General features: G+C 48.5%; 1 protein-coding gene across 1 annotated transcript in view; it reads right to left on the bottom strand.

The window, feature by feature from the left end:
* Window positions 1-21,286, bottom strand: part of PTPA (protein phosphatase 2 phosphatase activator) — a 33,984-nt gene extending 12,698 nt beyond the window's left edge. Inside the window, exons 1-5 of the mRNA XM_043469800.1 lie at window positions 21,049-21,286; window positions 11,654-11,751; window positions 8,074-8,160; window positions 2,319-2,444; window positions 420-537 (exon numbers count right to left, since the gene is read on the bottom strand). Coding sequence (XP_043325735.1) covers window positions 420-537; window positions 2,319-2,444; window positions 8,074-8,160; window positions 11,654-11,751; window positions 21,049-21,079 — 460 coding nt within the window. The 5' untranslated portion in view covers window positions 21,080-21,286. The remainder of the gene's footprint in view (window positions 1-419; window positions 538-2,318; window positions 2,445-8,073; window positions 8,161-11,653; window positions 11,752-21,048) is intronic.
* Between the last annotated feature and the right edge of the window lie 318 nt (window positions 21,287-21,604).

Raw genomic sequence — 21,604 nt, 5'->3', positions numbered from 1 at the left:
AACCCTCTTTCTTTTTCGAGGTGCCTACAGCAAGCGCTCCCTCTAATGGGCACTGAGTGACTGAGAGTAAGGCTCCACAGCACTGCCACAGACTGCCAGGCTCTTTCAGTTCTCAGGGTTTCTATAAGTGCTGTTTTGGGATATAGTAAGTGCTCAGTAAATTGTCAGTTTGGGGATGGTGATGAGCTCAGTCAGGCCATCTTACAAGGAAGAGAAATCAGCTCTGTGCTTAAGGCCACCACACATGTGACACCAGCTCCCCCTGGTGGACCAAGTCGGAGCAGCAGGCTTCCCTGCACCGACTGCACCCCAAGGATGCCTGCTCAGGGCTCCCTCATCCCACACGACCCAGAGCAAACAGGCAGTCCAAGAAAGAATGGCAGTGAAGCCAAGCAGGCGTCGCCGGGAGTCACAGGTACCTGTGCCATAGTCGATGCGTGTGGAGTTCCCCACGGACTCCTTTAGGTAAACAGCCACCTCGGGCACAGCGGCTGCCAGGTGGGTGGGGACCACTGTGGCCACCAAGTTTTCTGCTTCCTGATAACACAAGAGACATGGTGGCGGCAGCAGATTAGGCAGGCGCCCAGAGGCAGCATCTCGGCGTGATATCCCAACTCCCTGCTCTGACTACCCACTGAAGAGATGGGAGAGCGTTTATTTCTACACAACAAAGACCACCCTGGGGTGGCTTTTCATCTGCTGACACTCCCTCCAGGGGACACGGCTCTGGGGACAAGAGGAGAGGGATCTGAAAAGAAGCCATTCGACTTTTCCATCGAGTAACTCACTGACATCCCCAGAGATGTCCTCCTTCTTCATACTCCCAGCAAGGGAGTTTGTGCCCAGTGTTCACCAAAGACATACGCAAGGATGTTCACGGCAGTATCATTTATAGCAGCCAAAACGTGGAAACATCCCACAGCTAAACTGTCCATCAGCAGCACAACAGATAACCTATGCTGTGGTCCTACACTGGAACACTACACAGCAAGGAGGAAGGGGCACTGTTCCACATAACATAGGTCAATCACAAAGCTGAGCAAAAGAAGCCAGACATATGAAGTTCAAAAACAGACAAAATCAATCTATAGGGGAGCAGTGAGAAAAATCTGGGCGATATCAACTAGAAAGGGGCACAAGGGCCCTGGGGAAGTGCTGGAATGTTCCACGGTTTGATAAGGGAGGTGGATGCAAGGTTAAAAACAGGTTAAGATCTATCAAGTTTTGTAACTATGACTTACTTGTCAGCTTTCTTTACATTATAACACAACTGAAAAATAAGCCATGTGCCACCTTAGCACCCAGAGGCAGCCCCAAGTCACTCTTACACAAGGACAATGTTTCGCTGGGTCCTTGGGACTCCCCTCTGTTCCATCATGTGAAAATACCGGGACAAGAAATTAGGACCCAAGTTTCTTTAAGTTCAGTCTGTAAACACCCAGCATGAGAATCTCCTGGAGACCTGGTGAAAATCTGCATCCCCAGGCCCCGCCCCAGACAAACAGACCTACAGGATAGGGTGGCTACTCTGCATTTTTATCTTTTGTTTGCTTTGAACAAATATTACCTTTGCATGACTCAAAAATGAATACACTGTAGGAGGGATGTACTCAGAAATCTTACTTCACCCTTCTCTCCTCTCCATCCACCCCCGCCCCCCTTCCCAGCTCCCCCCCCCCCACCGCCCCCCCCACAACGCTCAAAATGAAACCACCACTTTATTTGCCTCTTTTGTATCCTTCCAGTGTACACTGAGAAATACAAAGATATCTTTTTCGTTTCCCCTCTTTCTCACCAAAAGGCAGCTTGCCATGCGCACCACACCTTGCCTCCCCTCTAACAGGATAGTCAGCCCTTCGGACCCACTGATGGAGAACCCGTGGACACAGAGGACCAACAGACCCGCCTCATTTTATACAAGGGGGTATCTACGGGGGATCCTGGACCCAATCCCCCACAGACACCGAGAGAGGGACCACTGGAAGTCGCAGTCCTTCCCCTGAGTTCCTGAGTCGCCTCCCTGTTCTTTGTTAGAGCTGTATGGTACTCCCTGGGTGGCCTTACTAGCTTATTCAACTGATAATAAACTGCAGATGGACACGTGGGCCATTTCAGTCTGCTGCTACACACAATCACCTCCGAACAGCCCTGTGCAGAGGCGCGCACCCATGGTGGTGATTCCCAGAGGACAGCGGGGGCAGAGGGTAAACGCATTTGTACTTTCAGGGAACAGAACTGCCATTTCAACAAACTTCCCAGTGCTGGTATCTGAACGCTTCCCCCACCCAGCCCCCAAGCCCGTCCTGCGGCAGCCTCACCTGGTCAAGTTTCGCATACCAGGTCCTGTAGGCCTTGTTCCCAAATCGAGAGGGCTGGTCCACTGGAGGGGTCTCATCGATCCACCTGTCCAGCGTGTTGAGAAGAGCAACCAGTTTCTCAATGGCCTGTGGAGGCAAATAGAGGGGGCCCAGCCAAAATCGCTGCAGATGGTGACTGCAGCCATGAAATTAAAAGACACTTACTCCTTGGAAGGAAAGTTATGACCAACCTAGATAGCATATTAAAAAGCAGAGACATTACTTTGCCAACAAAGGTCCATTTGGTCAAGGCTATGGTTTTTCCAGTGGTCATGTATGGATGTGAGAGTTGGACTGCAAAGAAAGCTGAGTGCCGAAAAATTGATGCTTTTGAACTGTGGTGTTGGAGAAGACTCTTGAGAGTCCTTTGGACTGCAAGGAGATCCAACCAGTCCATCCTAAAGGAGATCAGTCCCATGTGTTCATTGGAAGGACTGATGGCTGAAGCTGAAACTCCAATACTTTGGCCACCTCATTCGAAGAGTTGACTCATTGGAAAAGACCCTGATGCTTGGAGGGATTGGGGGCAGGAGGAGAAGGGGATGACAGAGGATGAGAAGGCTGGATGGGATCACTGACTCGATGGGCCTGAGTTTGAGTAAACTCCGGGAGTTTGTGATGGACAGGGAGGCCTGGCATGCTGCGATTCATGGAGTCGCAAAGAGTCAGACACAACTGAGCGACTGAACTGAACTGAACTGAGCCACCATGACTAGTGGCCCCATGCTAGAGCCACAGAGGGAAGCCCCAGCGGCTGCTGGACAGTGACCACCAGGCCTGGCACCACTGGCCCCTCCCTGCTGTCCCCCATTCTTCCCAACCCTCCTGAGCGTGAAGGAGGGGCCAGGGGAACACAGTGAGCCTTCCAGAAAGGGCCCGGCACGAGGCTGAGGGACAGGCACAGCTCCCACGCCCCGCTTCTCCAGCCAGCCTACCAGGGGCGGGGCGGGGCGGGGGGCAGGGGGCGGCTGCTGGACAAGCATGAGCGGCAGCCCTAACTTTCCTTACTGCGTTTTATCAAGGTCTTCTGTCTAATGCATAATACCTGCTCATCACTGACAACAGAAACGTAAAAAGGAAGGAAACAAAGATGACCGGGAATCCCGCCACCCAGAAATCAACACCACAAGGTATCCTCTGCTTGTTGCAAGTTCACTTTCCAGCACTTCACTCTTGCTGAAGCCCTACAGTAGCAATGGTTCTTGCTAACCAAAAGAAACCTGAAGAGGCTTTTCAGTGCAAAGGATTTTCCCTTTGCACCACTTCTACTCACAAAAGGTTTCACAGAAACACTCTACTTTCAGATAGCAGGGGAGTCTGTCTTAACATTTTAACATACTCTTCCATATCATCGTTTTATAGTGTTTTCCACTGCTTATCATAGTTAGAATTTTGAAGGCAGCTGGACCTGGATTTATATCCCAGCTAAGGGACCTCCCTGGTGGCCCAGTGGTTAAGAATCTGTCTTCCGATTTAGGGGATGTGGGCTCAATTCCTGATCTGGGAACTAAGCGCCCACAAGCTGTGGTACAACTAACTGCGCATGCCACAACTAGAAAGAGGACCCTGGGCTGCAACTAAGACCCAAAACTGCAAAAATAAATGTTTTATAAATAAATCCCAGTTAAAACATCATTTGGTTGCTGCAAGACCTTGACCAAGTAACTTCAACTCTCTGAGCCTGTTTGCTCATCTCAGAGCATAAAAATGGGTAAATAACTCTGAGGGCCACCTCGAGGCCTGAGGGACAAGCCATGAAGCACACCAGCGTGGTGTCTGGCACGGGGTGATGGGGTACAGCTACACACGCACACAAGACCCTCAAACCAGGGTCTTGGGGCACACACTACTTTGTAGACTGATCAGCTCCCTCTCAACCCTCGTTCCAAGCAGCACAGAAACGTAACCTTTGTGAAAGTCTCTTACGAGTGAGTGACATTTCACTGTACCAATGTGCTGTGATTATTTACTCACTGCTAAACGCTTCAGCTATTTCAGTTGTTCACTCTGTGAACGATACCCTGTGTGGAAAGCTGGCGCCACAGGTCTGCATGTGGGCAGCAGTAGCTAAGACCCAGCTCTTATCTCTCAGCTCCACCTTTCCCACAGAGGGCAGGCTCTAAGCAGTGGGATAGGTGTGACAGGCCAGGCCGTGTTAGCACACCTAACATTACTCAATGAGGAAATCAGGTGAGGCTGTCTCTCTCCAGCACAGGTCTGTGAGGGTGACTCCGAAGGTACCTGTTCCAGATTCAGCACATGAGATCAGTCAGGACAGAGGTGTGGAAGGCTCGGGGAGCACGTGACACGGGGACATGCGGAGGCAGGTGGCCTGGGAGGAGGGGTCCTGCCCAGAAGCAGGTCCTGCCTGAGTCCGCCGGGCACAAGTGGGCTGAGGAGACATCTCCGGGAGTTCCACGCTGGTAGGAACTCACAAGGGGCACCTGTGGGAACAGCTGTGACCCAGAGGGCAAGGCACGGTCAGGTATGCCATTGCTGAGCCCACGCAGAGAGGCGGCCCCGGGAGCTGAGCGCGTATTTGTAAGGAGGGAAAAGGAGGGCTTGAGCTAACGGAGTATGCGGGAGTCAGGGCACCCCCTCCCCACCGCACCGCAGCGCCAGGAGGCACGGACCACACGGCAGTCCACACAAACAGCATGACGGTGGCCCTGGAGCTGCCCTCCCTCACCTACACTTGGGGCCTGTGGGGAGAGGAAAGTTACCTGTAAGAGCAGTAGGTTTCCTTTCTAGCTGGCCACAGGGCCAGGATGACACAAATCTGCACTGCTGAAATGTGACCAAAAGCACTGCCACTGTCTGGTGCTGTGATGAGCTAGGTAACCAGGAAGAGCTGACAGGGTCCGAGCAAACCTGGCCCCACAAAGCAACTGAGATTTCTGAGGACAGGTTCAGTAATCGTGGCCCCAGGAGGCACCAGACTGCCGGTCCCCCACCGAACAGGATAAAGAAGGTGCTCAGAGGCAGGCAGGAGCCAGGCCGCAGCTGCCAGCTCATCTGGGCCAATGAATAATTAGAGGCTCCCAGATCCTCCTGGAGAGGGCTTTCTGAGTGCAGGGGCAGCTTCTATTGTTCCGCTGGCTGGGGGAGAGGGGCTGGAGGGGAAGGAGTTGTGGGCAGAGACCCCCAGAAAGCATGGGGAATCATTGGAGCCACCTTCTTTCACCTTGGACCAAAGAGTCCTTTTTGGATTTCATGGACCAGTACAATTTTACTTGCTGATTTTAAATTCTGCCTTCATTTTAAAAATCACACAGAACTACAGCAAAATGTAAGCCTCCTATCTACTGTCAGCTATATTTTACAAAAAAAGAGAAAAACTCTTAAAAAACAATTTAAACCCCTCCCCCCCAAAATAGGACAATTCCAAAAGGAGAGCCTTCTAAACGTGGGTCTAGACAGCCCCACCGCACGGCCCTCGCCTGCGCCCTGTGCTGCAGGTGGTCTGGAAGCCGATCCCAGGCCCGTCGGCCCTTCCCCAGCAGCAGCTGCATCTCCTGCACCAAGAGCCAGCAGCAAGCAGCAGCAGGGGGGCCAACAGCTGCCCCGGGTGGCACAGGAGGCCGCATGCTGGGAAGAGTGCCTTCAGCTGCCCCTGCCAGCTGTGAGCAGCAGCTGAGAGACCCCTGGAGACCACGCTAGCCACCTCTGTCCCCCAAGTGAGGATGAACCCAGCTCAGGAAGAGCCCCAAGTGAAGTAACAACGTTACTGGAAACTGAAAAACAGCTAATGGTAACAATGGCTAATAAATGATAATGCCACCTAGTACGTGCCAGGCACGGTGCCCAAAAAAACACCTACACGTGGGATCACAGTGAATGCTCCCCAGGGGTCATGTCTGCAGCTCTTCCCACTCAACAGATGAGGAGATGGAGTGTCAGAGGGGACAAGGCCACCCAGCTCAGAAGTGAGAGGTTATCAAAACCTGGTCAGCCTGACTCTAGAACCCCAGCACTCAAGCAGGGTGCCATCCTGCCTAAAACACAGCCTCTGCACTAAGACAATGCCTGACTCGTATGGACAGCTACCATCAAAGTCCCAGGGCTAATTAAGGGACCTGAGAGGGACTTGGCGGCTCAGGATCTGCTGGGGTAATTACAGCCCTCCTTTAATCAGCCTTCCCCTGCCACATTCCCCAGCCCACTGAGCACAGCTCAGCGTTCCTTACCACAGGCTCAAGGAGGCGACCTCTCTCCCCACAGCCAAAGCCCCAGAGCAGTGACCAGGCCCAAGAGGAACCAAGAAGTCACTGGTGGGCCAGCTCCCTTATCTTGAAGGCTGTCAATCCCCAACACAGGTCTGGTGTCCCACAGGACCTCGGCCACCCAGCAGCCAGTCAGCGGCCAGGAGCATGAGGCCTATGCCAGCCTTGCGGCACGTGGACAGATGGCCAGGCCAGGGCCAGGCCGTCCCCAACCGGCCAAAGCTAAGGCTAGAGAGCTGGGTGGCCAAGGCATTGAGAGGCTGCTCGGGCCTACAGTCTGAGATAAGAGAAAGCTCAAGGGAGTGCGAGGCTGCCTGGGACAAGACCTCCGGAAGCCCCTGGAGGCCCAGGACCCAGAGCTGGGTGGTGGAGGCCAGCAAGAGCCAGCAGCTGGCAAGACCACACCTTCCCCAAGTAGGAGCTTCCCCACAACTCCTGCCCTCCCTCCATAAACAAGCCTGCCTTTGAAACACAGATAAAGAGCCCCCACCAAGCAATTGTGTGCCCTTCAACTCAGCATCGCCACCTGTAGGAATCAATCTTCAGGAAAGAATGCCCACACAGACCTATGTGCAATGGCGTTCAGAGCAGCAATGTTTGGAGAAATGACCTCAAAGTCTAATTTGGGGGCTGTTTAAACCAGTGAGGGCACGGCTCAAGAGCAGAGGCGCTCCCGGGGCAGGTCTGGGTGACAGCCCCCACACTGTTAATAGGGGGCTGTCCCCAGGAATCAGTTATGGGGAGGAATGTAGGGTGCTGCTGCTGCTAAGTCACTTTAGTCATGTCTGACTCTGTATGACCCCACAGGCGGCAGCCCACCAGGCTCCCCCGTCCCTGGGATTCTCGAGGCAAGAACACTGGAGTGGGTTGCCACTGCCTTCTCCAGTGCATGAAAGTGAAAAGTGAAAGTGAAGTCGCTCAGTCATGTCCGACTCTTAGCGACCCTGTGGACTGCAGCCTACCAGGCTCCTCCGTCCATGGGATTTTCCAGGCAAGAGTGGGAGTGGGGTGCCATTGCCTTCTCCATGGAATACAGGGTGAGGCCAAGCTTTTTTGTTAGTGTTACACATGTTTCCAACAGCAACCTCTTCAGTTGGCATGTTTACTTCTTTTGTGATCGTTTTTAATTTAAAAATTACATGAAACACCAGTTAACAAAAGTGCAGGCTGGAGAATTCCCTGGCAGTCCAGTGGTTAGAACTCCAAGCTTCCAATGCCAGCACCTGAGGTTCAATCCTCATCAGGGAACTAAGATCCCACAAGCTACAAGGCTTGCCCCCACTCCAAAAAGCAAGCTATAAAATAGCTTGTATACCTTGATCCCAATTCTATAAATACACATCTATACAGACTTTTTTAAAAATTGAAATATAGACACCTCAGTGTCAACTGCACACGTGTCTGGGTGATTGTATTTTCTGCACCCGGCCCACCTGTCCCACTGTGGGCTCTGGGAGCTCTTTTGGGAAAGGACCCGCCCCGACCAAGCCTACCTCGGAGACCTTGTACTCAAAGCTCAGCTTCTTCCCCTTCACACCTTCGTTGAGGGTGAGGATGAATCCGATGTAGTCAGCGTATGCCTGCCAAACAGAGAGGGGAGTGAGGACGTGGAGAAGGTGTCAGATCTTCACTCTCTACACCCCAGCCAGCCCCCAGCTTCGCCCAGTCACCGGAGAGCTCCAAGCTGCCCCCGGCTCCCAACTCCATAGCAGGAGAGTAGAAAGACAATGCCAAATACCCAACCCTGAGCCTCCACCCAAAACCGCCGGCAGGCCAATGACCACAATGACACTGAGACCTCTAGCCAGACTACTGTTTACTCACTACTGCTGCCAGTCGTTTCTTCACATAACAACCCTATCACTGTCCTCACTTTACACATGAGGAAACCAAGGCTTCAGGGAAAGTGACTCCTAAGACCAAGATCTCACTAGACATGGAGCTAGGACCCAGCCAGCCAAACTCCAAAGCAGAGTGGGGAGTGCTCCATCATTATACTATACCAAGGGTCCGTCCCCTGGGAACTTTCCAGATGTTTCCCCCAACAGGTAGACCAGCTGTGTGCCTGTGTGCAAATGCCCTGCCCCCAGGAGATGAAGCTGTTTTCCACCCATGGCCAGGTCTCCCACCACGCCCATCCCCAGCTTCCAATGGGGCACCCTCTTCCCTGGGGCTGCAGGTCACAGCCAGCACACAGTTAAGACAGCACTGAGGTGCAGGCCTCTGGAGGGGCAGCTCTCGGGAGCTAGCAACTTCCCTGTGGTCTTGTTTCTTCATCCCTTTCGCGTCTCACTTCCTTTCTTCTTCTTTGCCCAAGCCTTAGGGATGCCAGTGGGGGTCTCCCTTGGCAGCCCAGTGATTTAGACTCTATGCTCCCAATGCAGGGGGCATGGGTTTGATCCTTGGGTCAGGGAACTACGATCTCGCATGGCATGGCCCAAAAAAAAAAAAAAAAACAATGATGCTTGGGTCGCCACAGCAAGCCAAGGTAAGACCTGAGAGGTGACTGCTTGGGGTCTGGAAGGGAACATTCCTACAGCGGCCTGTGGAATGGCTGCAGGTGGAAGTGCAGGTCACAGGGCGGGCCCACTACATCAGCCACAGCAACACCCTCAGCTCAGGGCAAGCCTGAGTTCTCGTCCTGACTGCACCGGTGCTCACAACAGTTCCTGCGAAGTACACCAGGATGCAAGGAGAAGCAGCAGCATGAGGGCGTGTCGCTGTCCACCGTCACTGTTCCCACATGGTTCCCAGACTCTCGGTGACTAAAACTTGTGAACATGACTGTGCAAAGTCTCTGCCCACACCATCAGCAACAATCATCATGCCTAGGGCTCCGTAAAGCTCACTGTGCAACCGTGAGCGCTGGGCCATGCGCTCTTCTGGCTTTGTATCATTTGAGCTCCCAACGAACCCCATTTTATAGTAGAGGAAACAGAGGCTTGGCCCGGTTAGGCACTGTGCCTAAGTCACAAGAAGATAACAAGGCAGCCCTGAGGTTCCAGCCCTGAGCTCTCTGACCCCAGACCCGAGCTCCTGGTCGCTGCACTCTGCCATGTGATGAAGCGCTGGTGAAGGGCTGGTCAACGCACAGCTCCTTGTCTGGCCGCAGTAGTTTCACACATTTGATCGATGAACTTCAGAGCAAGTAAAAGACTTCCATCAAGCATTGGTCAAAACACACTTCCCAAAAGTGTGGGTGCCTAGAGCAGGGATGGCAAACCACTTGCAAAGCACCAGAGAGTCAATATTTTAGGCTCCAAGGGCCACATGTTCTGGTTCACAAATTCTCAACTCTGCTCTTACAGGATGAAAGTAATGACAAACAACATGTAAATTAAATGAACAGGGCTGTTTGCCAATAAAACTTTACTTACAAAAACAGAAGGGTCAGGTTAGGCTGCCAACCTGTGGCCTAGAGCCCAGCAGCTCAGTCCATGGGGCTCCAGAGTCTCGGGGGCAACTCTCTGGAATCACCTCAACCAGTGACTGCGCCACCAGGCTAAATGTCTTCACTTCCTGGCCTCAGTTTTCTCACTTTCAAAATGGAGATGACCTCAGAGTCCACCTCCCAGGTTTTCTGTGGCAATTAAATGAGCTAAAGTACCTGGCACATTATAAACACCCCATCTTTTCTGGAAAACATCTAGGGGAAAGCAAGGAACTACAGCCACATTTGGATTCAGACAATCCTGCAGGTTCAGGGAAGAGAAGAACAGTGGTCCTCAACCTGGACAAGATGGCTCCCAGGAGACTTCCCACATGCTTGGAGACACTCTTGGTTGTGCTAAGCAGGAGGGCTGCTACTGGCATGGAGTAGGGAGAGGCTGGGGTGTTACAAAACATCCTACAGTGCACAGGACAGCTCCTATGACAAAGGATTATCTAGCAACTCAACAGTGCTGAGGTTGAGAAACTCTGAGGGACAGCAAGCAAGATGATGAAAGGCCTAGAGCCACATCCTTTGATGAGCCAAGGGACTAAGGCGTTTATCCTGGTGAAGACTTGGGGAGAAGACAACTATGAAAAGACATGATAACCATCTCCTGATATTCAAAGGGCAGGCTTGTGAAAGAGAAGCCAGCCAGGCTTGTGTGGCCACAGCCCCAGTGAGGCCAGGACATGGCGGCAGTAGGGCTTGGGCTCAAGGTCAGCACAGCAGACTCCTCACACAGAACCTGCCAAGCTCACCAGGACCCCCGGCCACCCTTCTGCACAAGCAACGCTTCCTGCCCCACCTGCCCAGACCAGGTACAGGCAACTGAAAGCAACTAGACCCAAGGCCATTCCTGAGAACTTGAAATTGGTTTCTTTTTCATAGTCCCAGTCTTTTCCACAGGCTGTACCAGAAGCCTGGCAGATACAAGCTGTTATCTTCTGACTGCCATGGGGATGAAGTGCAGAAAGCTGGCTGGGATCCCAGTTCCCTGGTGTTTTAGGCTCAGTGACCTCTCTGGCCTGGGACTTCCCTGGCGACTCGGATGGTAAAGAATCCACCTGCCAAAGCAGGATACAGGTTCAACCCCTGAGTCAGGAAGATTCCCTTGGAGTAGGAAATGGCAACCCACTCCAGTATTCTTGCCTGAGAAATCCCATGGACAGAGAAGCCTGGTGGGCTACAGTCTACAGGGTCGCGAAAGAGTCAGACATGACTTAGCAACTAAACAACAACCACCTCCTTGGCCTAGGTTTCCATGTGGTAACCTCTTCTCCATGTGATATGCTGATTTCCAGACCTGCTATTACTTGCAACCAAACATCAAAGGGATCCACTCCATCATTTCAGATGTACAGTCAATACAATAACACCCAAGGAGCAATGGCTTAAAAGAACCAGGAGCAGAACTCTCCATGGCTATCTTCACCCTGGCTCCCAGAGACCTTCCCACTAAAGTGCCCTGTGGGAGAAAGCCAGCTCCCCTGTCACCTCTTTCCCTAGCTTCTAAACAGCTCTGGCTCCAAAAGCAAGAAGGGTCAAGAGCTCACAGCCCCACCCCAGCCTAGAAAACCACTTTGAAAAAGCCCAAGTCTCTCATGCCAGGTCTGAATCCACAGTGCAGACACCACTGGTACCTGAGAACGCTTCCATTTGCCCATATCTGGAACAGTGTGGATCTCTTTCTTTGGAATGATGAAGTTCTGAGTGGTGGAAGGGGCATCCTCTGAAGAATCTTGACAAAGAAAATGAGAAAGCAATCAGATAAATAAAATCCTCCCCTCCCAACACACACACACACACACACACACACACATTTTTTTTTTTTTTCCCAGTGGGTTTTGTCATACATTGATATGAATCAGCCATGGATTTACATGTATTCCCAATCCCGATCCCCCCTCCCACCTCCCTCTCCACCCGATTCCTCTGGGTCTTCCCAGTGCACCAGGCCGGAGCACTTGTCTCATGCATCCCACCTGGGCTGGTGATCTGTTTCACCATAGATAGTATACATGCTGTTCTTTTGAAATATCCCACCCTCACTTCTCCCACAGAAGTTCAAAAGTCTGTTCTGTATTTCTGTGTCTCTTCTTCTGTTTTGCATATAGGGTTATCGTTACCATCTTTCTAAATTCCATATATATGTGTTAGTATGCTGTAATGTTCTTTATCTTTCTGGCTTACTTCACTCTGTATAAATGGGCTCCAGTTTCATCCATCTCATTAGAACTGATTCAAATGAATTCTTTTTAATGGCTGAGTAATATTCCATGGTGTATATGTACCACAGCTTCCTTATCCATTCATCTGCTGATGGGCATCTAGGTTGCTTCCATGTCCTGGCTATTATAAACAGTGCTTCGATGAACATTGGGGTGCATGTATCTCTTTCAGATCTGGTTTCCTCAGTGTGTATGCCCACAAGTGGGATTGCTGGGTCATATGGCAGTTCTATTTCCAGTTTTTTAAGAAATCTCCACACTGTTTCCATAGCGGCTGTACTAGTTTGCATTCCACCAACAGTGTAAGAGGGTTTCCCTTTTCTTCCACACCCTCTCCAGCATTTATTGCTTGTAGACTTTTGGATAGCAGCCATCCTGACTGCGTGTAATGGTACCTCACTTGTTTTGATTTGCATTTCTCTGATAATGAGTGATGTTGAGCATCTTTTCATGTGTTTGTTAGCCATCTGTATGTCTTCTTTGGAGAAATGTCTGTTTAGTTCTTTGGCCCATTTTTTGATTGGTCATTTATTTTTCTGGAATTGAGCTGCAGGAGTTGCTTGTATATTTTTGAGATTAATCCTTTGTCTGTTTCTTCATTTGCTATTATTTTCTCCCAATCTGAGGGCTGTCTTTTCACCTTACTTATAGTTTCCTTTGTAGTGCAAAAGCTTTTAAGTTTCATTAGATCCCATTTGTTTAGTTTTGCTTTTATTTCCAATATTCTGGGAGGTGGGTCATAGAGGATCTTGCTGTGATTTATGTCGGAGAGTGTTTTGCCTATGTTCTCCTCTAGGAGTTTTATAGTTTCTGGTCTTACATTTAGATCTTTAATCCATTTTGAGTTTATTTTTGTGTATGGTGTTAGAAAGTGTTCTAGTTTCATTCTTTTACAAGTGGTTGACCAGTTTTCCCAGCACCACTTGTTAAAGAGGTTGTCTTTTTTCCATTGTATATCCTTGCCTCCTTTGTCAAAGATAAGGTGTCCATAGGTCCGTGGATTTATCTCTGGGCTTTCTATTCTGTTCCATTGATCTATATTTTTGTCTTTGTGCCAGTACCATACTGTCTTGATGACTGTGGCTTTGTAGTAGAGTCTGAAGTCAGGCAGGTTGATTCCTCCAGTTCCATTCTTCTTTCTCAAGATTACTTTGGCTATTCGAGGTTTTTTGTATTTCCATACAAATTGTGAAATTCTTTGGTCTAGTTCTGTGAAAAATACCATTGGTAGCTTGATAGGGATTGCATTGAATCTATAGATTGCTTTGGGTAGATAGCCATTTTGACAATATTGATTCTTCCAATCCATGAACACGGTATGTTTCTCCATCTGTTTGTGTCCTCTTTGATTTCTTTCATCAGTGTTTTATAGTTTTCTATGTATAGGTCTTTTGTTTCTTTAGGTAGATATACTCCTAAGTATTTTATTCTTTTTGTTGCAATGGTGAATGGTATTGTTTCCTTAATTTCTCTTTCTGTTTTTTCATTGTTAGTATATAGGAATGCAAGGGATTTCTGTGTGTTAATTTTATATCCTGCAACTTTACTATATTCATTGATTAGCTCTAGTAATTTTCTGGTAGAGTCTTTAGGGTTTTCTATATAGAGGATCATGTCATCTGCAAACAGTGAGAGTTTTACTTCTTCTTTTCCTATCTGGATTCCTTTTACTTCTTTTTCTGCTCTGATTGCTGTGGCCAGAACTTCCAACACTATGTTGAATAGTAGTGGTGAGAGTGGGCACCCTTGTCTTGTTCCTGATTTCAGGGGAAATGCCTTCAATTTTTCACCATTGAGGGCACACACACATTTTTAAACCAACACTCCAACACCCAAGCCCTTGCATAACCAGACATGTGCTCCCAGGATTAAGTATTGGCTTGTTAAGCCAAACTCACTGGCTTCCTGTCTCTCCCTACTCTGTCTGCAAGGAGCTGGGCAGTGCTGGCAGTGCCCTCAGCAACTGATATATCCAGTGGCTCTGCCATGCTCTCTCCTCCTGCTCTCCAACCAGGCAGAAAGGTTAGAAAAGTAAAGCCAAGTTGACCTTTTAGACACAAACAGGCAACTCAAAGAAGAAGACAAAAAATGGCCGATAAACCAAATTTAAAAATTACCAACATCCCGAATAAGCAATGAGATGGAAATCAGATGAGACTGCTTTTCTAAATCAGGTCAGCAGATTAAAAACATCTGGCACTGATCGGGGACAGGGAGAGAGGAGCACTCCTGCACTGCTGGTGGAGCCTTAGATGGTAAATTCTGCTGAGGGGGCGACTCAGTGCTGTCCCGTGAAGTAAAACTATACAACTTAAGCCAACAGTAGGAATCAATTCTACAGATGTGCCCAAAGAAATAAAGACGTATATAAAAGTGCTTACTGCACCGAAACAATCAGAAACAACCCAATTATCAATCAATAAGGTGATAGGTTAATAATGATATGCCCACATGATGGAAATCTTTCTGGCTTTTTTTTTTTTTGGCTTTTTGAAAAAAATAAAATCTAAATTACTGACATGAAAAAAACAGCCTAAATATTAATTAGTGAAGAAATAAAACTGTACCATTCAACATCACAGTAATCCAAGTCTATGCCCCAACCCCTAATGCCAAAGAAGATGAACAGTTCTATGAAGACCTACAAAACTTTCTAGAACTAACACCAAAAAAAGATGTCCTTTTCATCACAGGGAACTAGAATGCAAAGCAGGAAGTCAAGAGATACCTGGAGTAACAGGCAAGTTTGGCCTTGGAATGCAAAATGAAGCAGAGCAAAACCTAACAGAGTTTTGCCAAGAGAACGCACTGATCATAGCAAACTCTTTTTTCCAACAACACTAGAGATGACTCTACACATGGACATCACCAGATGGTCAACACCGAAATCAGACTGATTATATTGTTTGCAGCCGAAGATGAAGAAGCTCTAAACAGTCAGCAAAAACAAGACCTGGAGCTGACTGTGCCTCAGATCATGAGCTTCTTATTGCAAAATTCAGACTAAAATTGAAAAAACAGGGAACACCACTAGACCATTTGAGTGTGACCTAAATCAAATCCCTTATGATTATACAGTGGAGATGATGAATAGATTCAATAGATTAGATATGGAAGACAGAGTGCCTGAAGAATTATGGACAAAGGTTGGTAACACTGTAGAGGAGGTGGTGACCAAAAGCATCCCAAAGAAAAAGAAATGCAATAAGGCAAAATGGTTGTCTGAGGAGGCCTTACAAATAGCTGAGAAGAGAAACAAAAGGCAGAGTTCCAGAGAATAGAAAGAAGAGATAAGAAAGTCTTCTTAAGTGAACAATGCAAAGAATCGAGGAAAACAACAGAATGCAAAAGACTAGATATCTCTTCAAAACAAACTGGGTACCAAGGAAACATTTCATGCAAAGATGGGCACAATAATGGACAGAAACAGTAAGGACTTAACAGAAGCAGAAGAGATTAAGAAGTGACAAGAATACACAGAAGAACTGTACAAAAAAGATCTTCACGACCCAGATAACCACGATGGTGTGATCAACCACCTAGAGCCAGACATCCTGGAATGTGAAGTGGGCCTTAGCATCACTATAAACAAAGCTAGTGGAGGTGATGGAATTCCAGTTGAGCTATTTCAAATCCTAAAAGATGATGCTGTTAAAGTGCTGCACTCAATATGTCAGCATATTTGGAAAACTCAGCAGTGGCCACAGGACTGGAAAAGGTCAGTTTTCATTCCAATCCCAAAGAAAGTTCACACTAGCACACAACTGCGCTCATTTCACGCACTAGCAAGGTCATGCTTAAGATCTTTCAAGCCAGGTTTCAACAGTACACAAACTGAGAACTTCAGATGTACAAGCTGGATTTAGAAAAGTCAGAGGAACCAGAGACTAAATTGCTAATATCCATCGGATCACAGAAAAAGCAAAGGAATTCCAGAAAAACATCTATTTCTGCTTCATTGACTACACTAAAGCCTTTGACTGTGTGGATCACAACAAACTGTGGAAAATTCTTAAGGTGAGAATACCAGACCACCTTACCTGTCTCTTGAGAAACCTGTATGCAGGTTAAGAAGAAACAGTTAAAACCAAACATGGAACAACAGACTGGTTCAAAACTGGGAAAGGAGTACGTCAAAGCTGTATATTGTCACCCTGTTTATTTAACTTGTATGCAGAGTACATAAAAAGAATTCTGGGCTGGATGAATCACAAGCTGGAATCAAGATTGCTGGGAGAAATATCAACAACCTCAGATATGCACATGACACCACTCTAATGGCAAAAAGCGAAGAACTAAAGAGTCTCCTGATGAGGGTAAAAGAAGGGAGTGAAAAACCTAGCTTAAAACTCAACATTCGAAAAACTAAGATCATGGCATCCAAGTCTCATTATCTCATAGCAAATAAATGGAGAAAAAGTAGAAACAGTGACAGATTTTATTTTCCTGGGCTCCAAAATCACTGCAGACGGTGACTGCAGCCATGAAATTAAGACACTTGCTCCTTGGAAGCAAAGCTATGACAACCTAGACCGCATATTACAAAGCAGAGACATCACTTTGCCAACAAAGGTCCGTATAGTCAAAGTTATATATATATCTCTATAAGTTTTTCCAGTAGTCACTTACACATGTGAGCCTCAGACCATAAAGAAGGCTGAGCACTGAAGAACTGATGTTTCAAATTGTGGTGCTGGAAAAGACTCTTGAGAGTCCCCTGGACTGCAAGGAAATCAAACGAGTCAATCCTAAAGGAAATCAATCCTGAATATTCATTGGAAGGACTGATGCTGAAACCAAGCTCCAATACATTGGCCACCTGATGGGAAGAGCTGATTTACTGGAAAAGACTGAGGGCAGGAGGAGAAGGAGGCGACAGAGGATGAAATGGTTGGATGGCATCACCAACTCAATGGACACGAATCTGAGCAAACTCCAGGAGACAGTAAAGGACAGGGAAGCCTGACTATAGTCCGTGATGGCACAAAGAGGCAGACAGGACTTAGCAACTGAACTTCAATAACATACTATATACAATATAATCTTACTGCTGTTAAAAAAAACTATTTACATACTAACATTAACAATACATACACCTATTAGCTCATGTCTTAGAAAAATCTAAAGAGTTAAACACCAAAGTTATTAGTTGTCATCTCTAGGAGGTAAGATTTATAAAGGACTTCCATTTTATAAGCTACATATTACTACTAAAAACTAGCATTATGATACTTTGGTAATCATAAATAAACTATTTTAAATGGATTTTCTATATTTTCAGAAGCTGAGGAAAAGAAAAACAGTAACATGTGTATCCCATTTAGCTGGAATTTATGTTTTGCTGCATAAATCTTCCTGTTTGACTATGGAACACTGCCTTCTGAAATCTGAAAAACTGTGAATTCCAAATACACCTATTTTGTAGGTTGGGAGTTGTGGGCCTGAATCTACTATTGGAGTTGTGTCAGATTAGTAAGACCCTTCCTTTAAAAACGAAAACTCTCAAAAAAAAAAAAAAAGAAAGAAAGAAAACTCTCAAAACTTCCCTGGTGATCCAGTGGTTAAGAATCTGCCTTCCAACCCAGGTGATGCAGGTTTGATCCCTGGTCGAGGAACTAGGGTCTCACATCCCAGGGCTACTAAGCCCGTAAGCCACAACTACTAAGCCTGCATGCCACAACTAAGACCCAACACAGCCAAATAAAAATGTAAATAAATAAAAATGAAAACTCTCAAAAAATAGTTTTAATAAATAAATGGAAACTTTCCAAGAAGAGTGATAGACTATCAGTCACTCACAATGTAATATACTCTGTTCCAATGCCATCCTCCTAAAACCTAGCTCACATCAGTTACATGAACAAAGGGGACAAAGATCTAAGTAGGTTCTAGGACATGTGACATCTGGGGGACTAGAGCCTTCCTGGAGTGGCCTTGAGGAAAGAAAATGTCCCAGGAGACCTGGAGACCTAAAGAGACTCGTGGAGAATGGGGGATGAGAGCAAGGCAAAGCTCTGCCTAATTCAAATTCAACCCAGGGCCAAAAAAAGACACCAGAAACTCTTTTCTTCAGCCCACCTGTTCTGCAAGTCCTGTTCCCAGAACCTCAAATTGATGACCCTACTATTAGCAAATTGCTACTTCAAGTAAGATGCTGAATTAAAAGCTTTTTAGGTCAGGCCGGTAACGTAACCACATTGTTTTTATGGGAAAATGTACTCGACATTTCAAATTATCCATTTGCAAATGATCCTTGGGAACAGAGTCCTTTTCTAAATTTGAGAGAACTGTTCCTCTCTGCAAGGGAAGAACCCTCCTGATATTATTTCACAGGGTCCTGTTCTCAGAGGAAAAGCTACTTGGAAGTTTTGCATCAAATCACTGATGAAATACACATACACTATCACCAGAACGTGTAATTCCAAATTAAAAAAAAAAAACAAGCCTTCAGACTTGAAACTATGATCAATGAGGTCAGATCCACAGTTTCTCTAGCCTCAGGTTATTGCTTCTCTGACAAAAGTGACATAGCACAGCTGGATCCCCAATAACGTCTCAGTATAAGATGGAAATATCCAGGGTTTTAGAGATGTTCCTAAAAACCCTAAAGAGTATATTACCATCTACCATTTGGGAACCTATCTGTATGTTCAACTCAAATCACCTTTACTGACTGTCACCATGTCCCACAATTTGCCTGCATCATCTAGGGAATGCATACTACCAACCCTGCCAAGAAGAGATAAGGAAACGGGCTCACAGAGGTTGCAGTTTGCCAAGTAGAGCCAGGTCTATGTAACTGCAAAATCCAAGGTTTTTATCACTACACTGAGTTAAGTAGTAGTTCTACTACTTGTTCCTAAACAACCTGAGTTTCAAACTTTCAAGAAGGACCACCTCCTGGGAACCTGAATCTTCTCAGACACAGAGAATTCCTTGAGCCCACCTCTGTCTCAGTGCCTAGGTTCTCGCCCCTACACCTCTCGCCACCCATCTTCAGGGACACATTCATCTCACTGATAATTCTGGTTGCCTTATATACCCTGATGTCATTACCAGAACTCCTAAGAGCATATGCACAGAAGTTTTGTACCAAGTAAAATAAATGTCTGGTTTCAGTTGCCTTGACAGACCATACCCAACTCTATGTCCAACTCTTTTGTGACCCCCTGGACTGTAGCCTGCCAGGCTCCTCTGTCTATGGGATTTTCCAGGCAAGAGTACCGGTGTGGGCTGCCATTTCCTTCTCCAGGGGAACTTCCTGACCTAGGGATCAAACCCGAGTCTCCCACACTGCAGGCAGACTCTTTACCATCTGAGCCACCAGGGAAGCCCTGGCAACGTTCTTTTATATATATATATGTGTGTGTGTGTGTGTGTGTGTGTGTGTGTGTGTGTGGCAACGTTCTTTTATGTGTGTGTGTGTGTGTGTGTGTGTGTGTGGCAACGTTCTTTTATGTGTGTGTGTGTGTGTGTGTGTGTGTGGAGGGTGGGGGTTGCGAGGGTATACCTCTTTGATCTTCAAAATTTCTCCCTCCTGAGACCTTCCCAGGCAATGTTCGTGTGTGTGTGTGTGTGTGTGTGTGTGTGTAGGATGGGGCGTGGGGGATGCGAGGGTATACCTCTTTGATCTTCAAAATTTCTCCCTCCTGAGACCTTCCCAGGCAATGTTCGTGTGTGTGTGTGTGTGTGTGTGTGTAGGATGGGGCGTGGGGGATGCGAGGGTATACCTCTTTGATCTTCAAAATTTCTCCCTCCTGAGACCTTCCCAGGCAATGTTCGTGTGTGTGTGTGTGTGTGTGTGTGTAGGATGGGGCGTGGGGGATGCGAGGGTATACCTCTTTGATCTTCAAAATTTCTCCCTCCTGAGACCTTCCCAGAGATTATAAAAGGCAAGACAGTAGAATGGTTTACACTAGCTGTTTTGAAACAGCTGTTTGGCCAACCTATTTACACCTCTGACAAAGTCATCTACCGTCAGTTCTTCTAAATTCAAGGAAGGGGCAAGAGGAGTGGTCAGCAAACACACTTCCATTCACCTAAGTAACCGGCCTCTCTAAGAGGATCCTTTCCCTATTATCTCCATGCCAATTATTCGAGATGAACTAAAAAGAAACCACAGCCCCGTAAATAAAAGTTACAGAAGATGATGCCAGAAAAGTGACTCGTCTCCTTGCACAACCAGCCTTTTAAAATTAGTGGTTTAGACGACCGAGGTGCAGTTTGTCTCGATAATTTCTCAGCCACTGAAACTCGAGTCCCTTTTTCCCAGGGAAAGAGAGGGGAGGTGATAAGGAGAAGTCAGAGAGCGGAGGGAGGCCGGCAAAGCGGGGCGAGGCAAGCCCCACGGAGCACCAGCCCCAACCCCCAAGGCCGGGTCTAACAAAGACAGCAGTCCCCATCCGTGGGGTGGGGGTGGGGGTGCTTCCCCACCAGCTCAAGAGCTGACTTGAGCCCGAACAGCCCGGATGTGGAAAAGGCCTCCCCTTCTGGCCGCTGGGCTCTGCCCACCCGACCCCTCGGGCCGCTCAGGCTCCCCGAGTCCCGGTGTCACGCCCCACTCATCACCCCTTTTCAGCCCCGGGATCCTGCCCTCCCTCCCGACGCCCCCAACACTCTTCACCCGGGGGCCCCCTCAACTCTTGGTCCTTCTCGAGGGCCCAAGAACGTTTGCCCCTAGAGGTCCTCCAGCTCCCGAACCCCGCTTCCCCTCGCCGAGGCGCCCCCCTACACAACACACCCCTTCCCCGCCCCCACGCCTAGCACCGCCCCCGAAACCCCACTCCACACGGGCCCCACCGCCCTACCTGACGGCGTCTGCCGCTCGCCCTCAGCCATCTTCCTCTCGCCGGAAGCCGGCCGGGATGCCTGCAGTACCTTCTCCCTTTTCACCCCTGCACCACACCGCCTTGCCCCGGCCCCACCACGCGCTCAGGGCTTGCTGAAAAGAAACGAGCCCCGGCAGGCTATAACCGAAAACCGAGAATTAAAGTCACCCCACCGAAGACGTCCGCCATGTTGGTGCGGGGCACTCAGGGAGCACGCCCAGCAACGGCCGGCTCCGGGCGGCCGCGCTCAGCGGGGGGCGGCAGCCATGTTGGTGCGGGGCGCCGGCGAGCATGCGCACCAACCGCCGACTCGGGGCGGCGCGCTCAGCGGGGCGCCGGCGAGCGTGCGCACCAACGGCCGGCTCGCCGCCCGACGCGCCAACCGCCTGCCGGGAGGGTGCTGGGATCGCGGCAGCCATGCTTTTGCGGGGCGGCCCCCACCTGTCATCTTCGAGCCGGGCTCTGACCCGACCTCGAGAACTATTAGAAGACCTGCCTCTGTCAACATGGTTGTGTTTTCCTACCACTCTGAGGG

Source organism: Cervus canadensis, chromosome 5 (assembly GCF_019320065.1).
Source record: "Cervus canadensis isolate Bull #8, Minnesota chromosome 5, ASM1932006v1, whole genome shotgun sequence".
NCBI lineage: Eukaryota > Metazoa > Chordata > Mammalia > Artiodactyla > Cervidae > Cervus > Cervus canadensis.
This window is presented reverse-complemented; position numbering and strand designations above follow the sequence as displayed.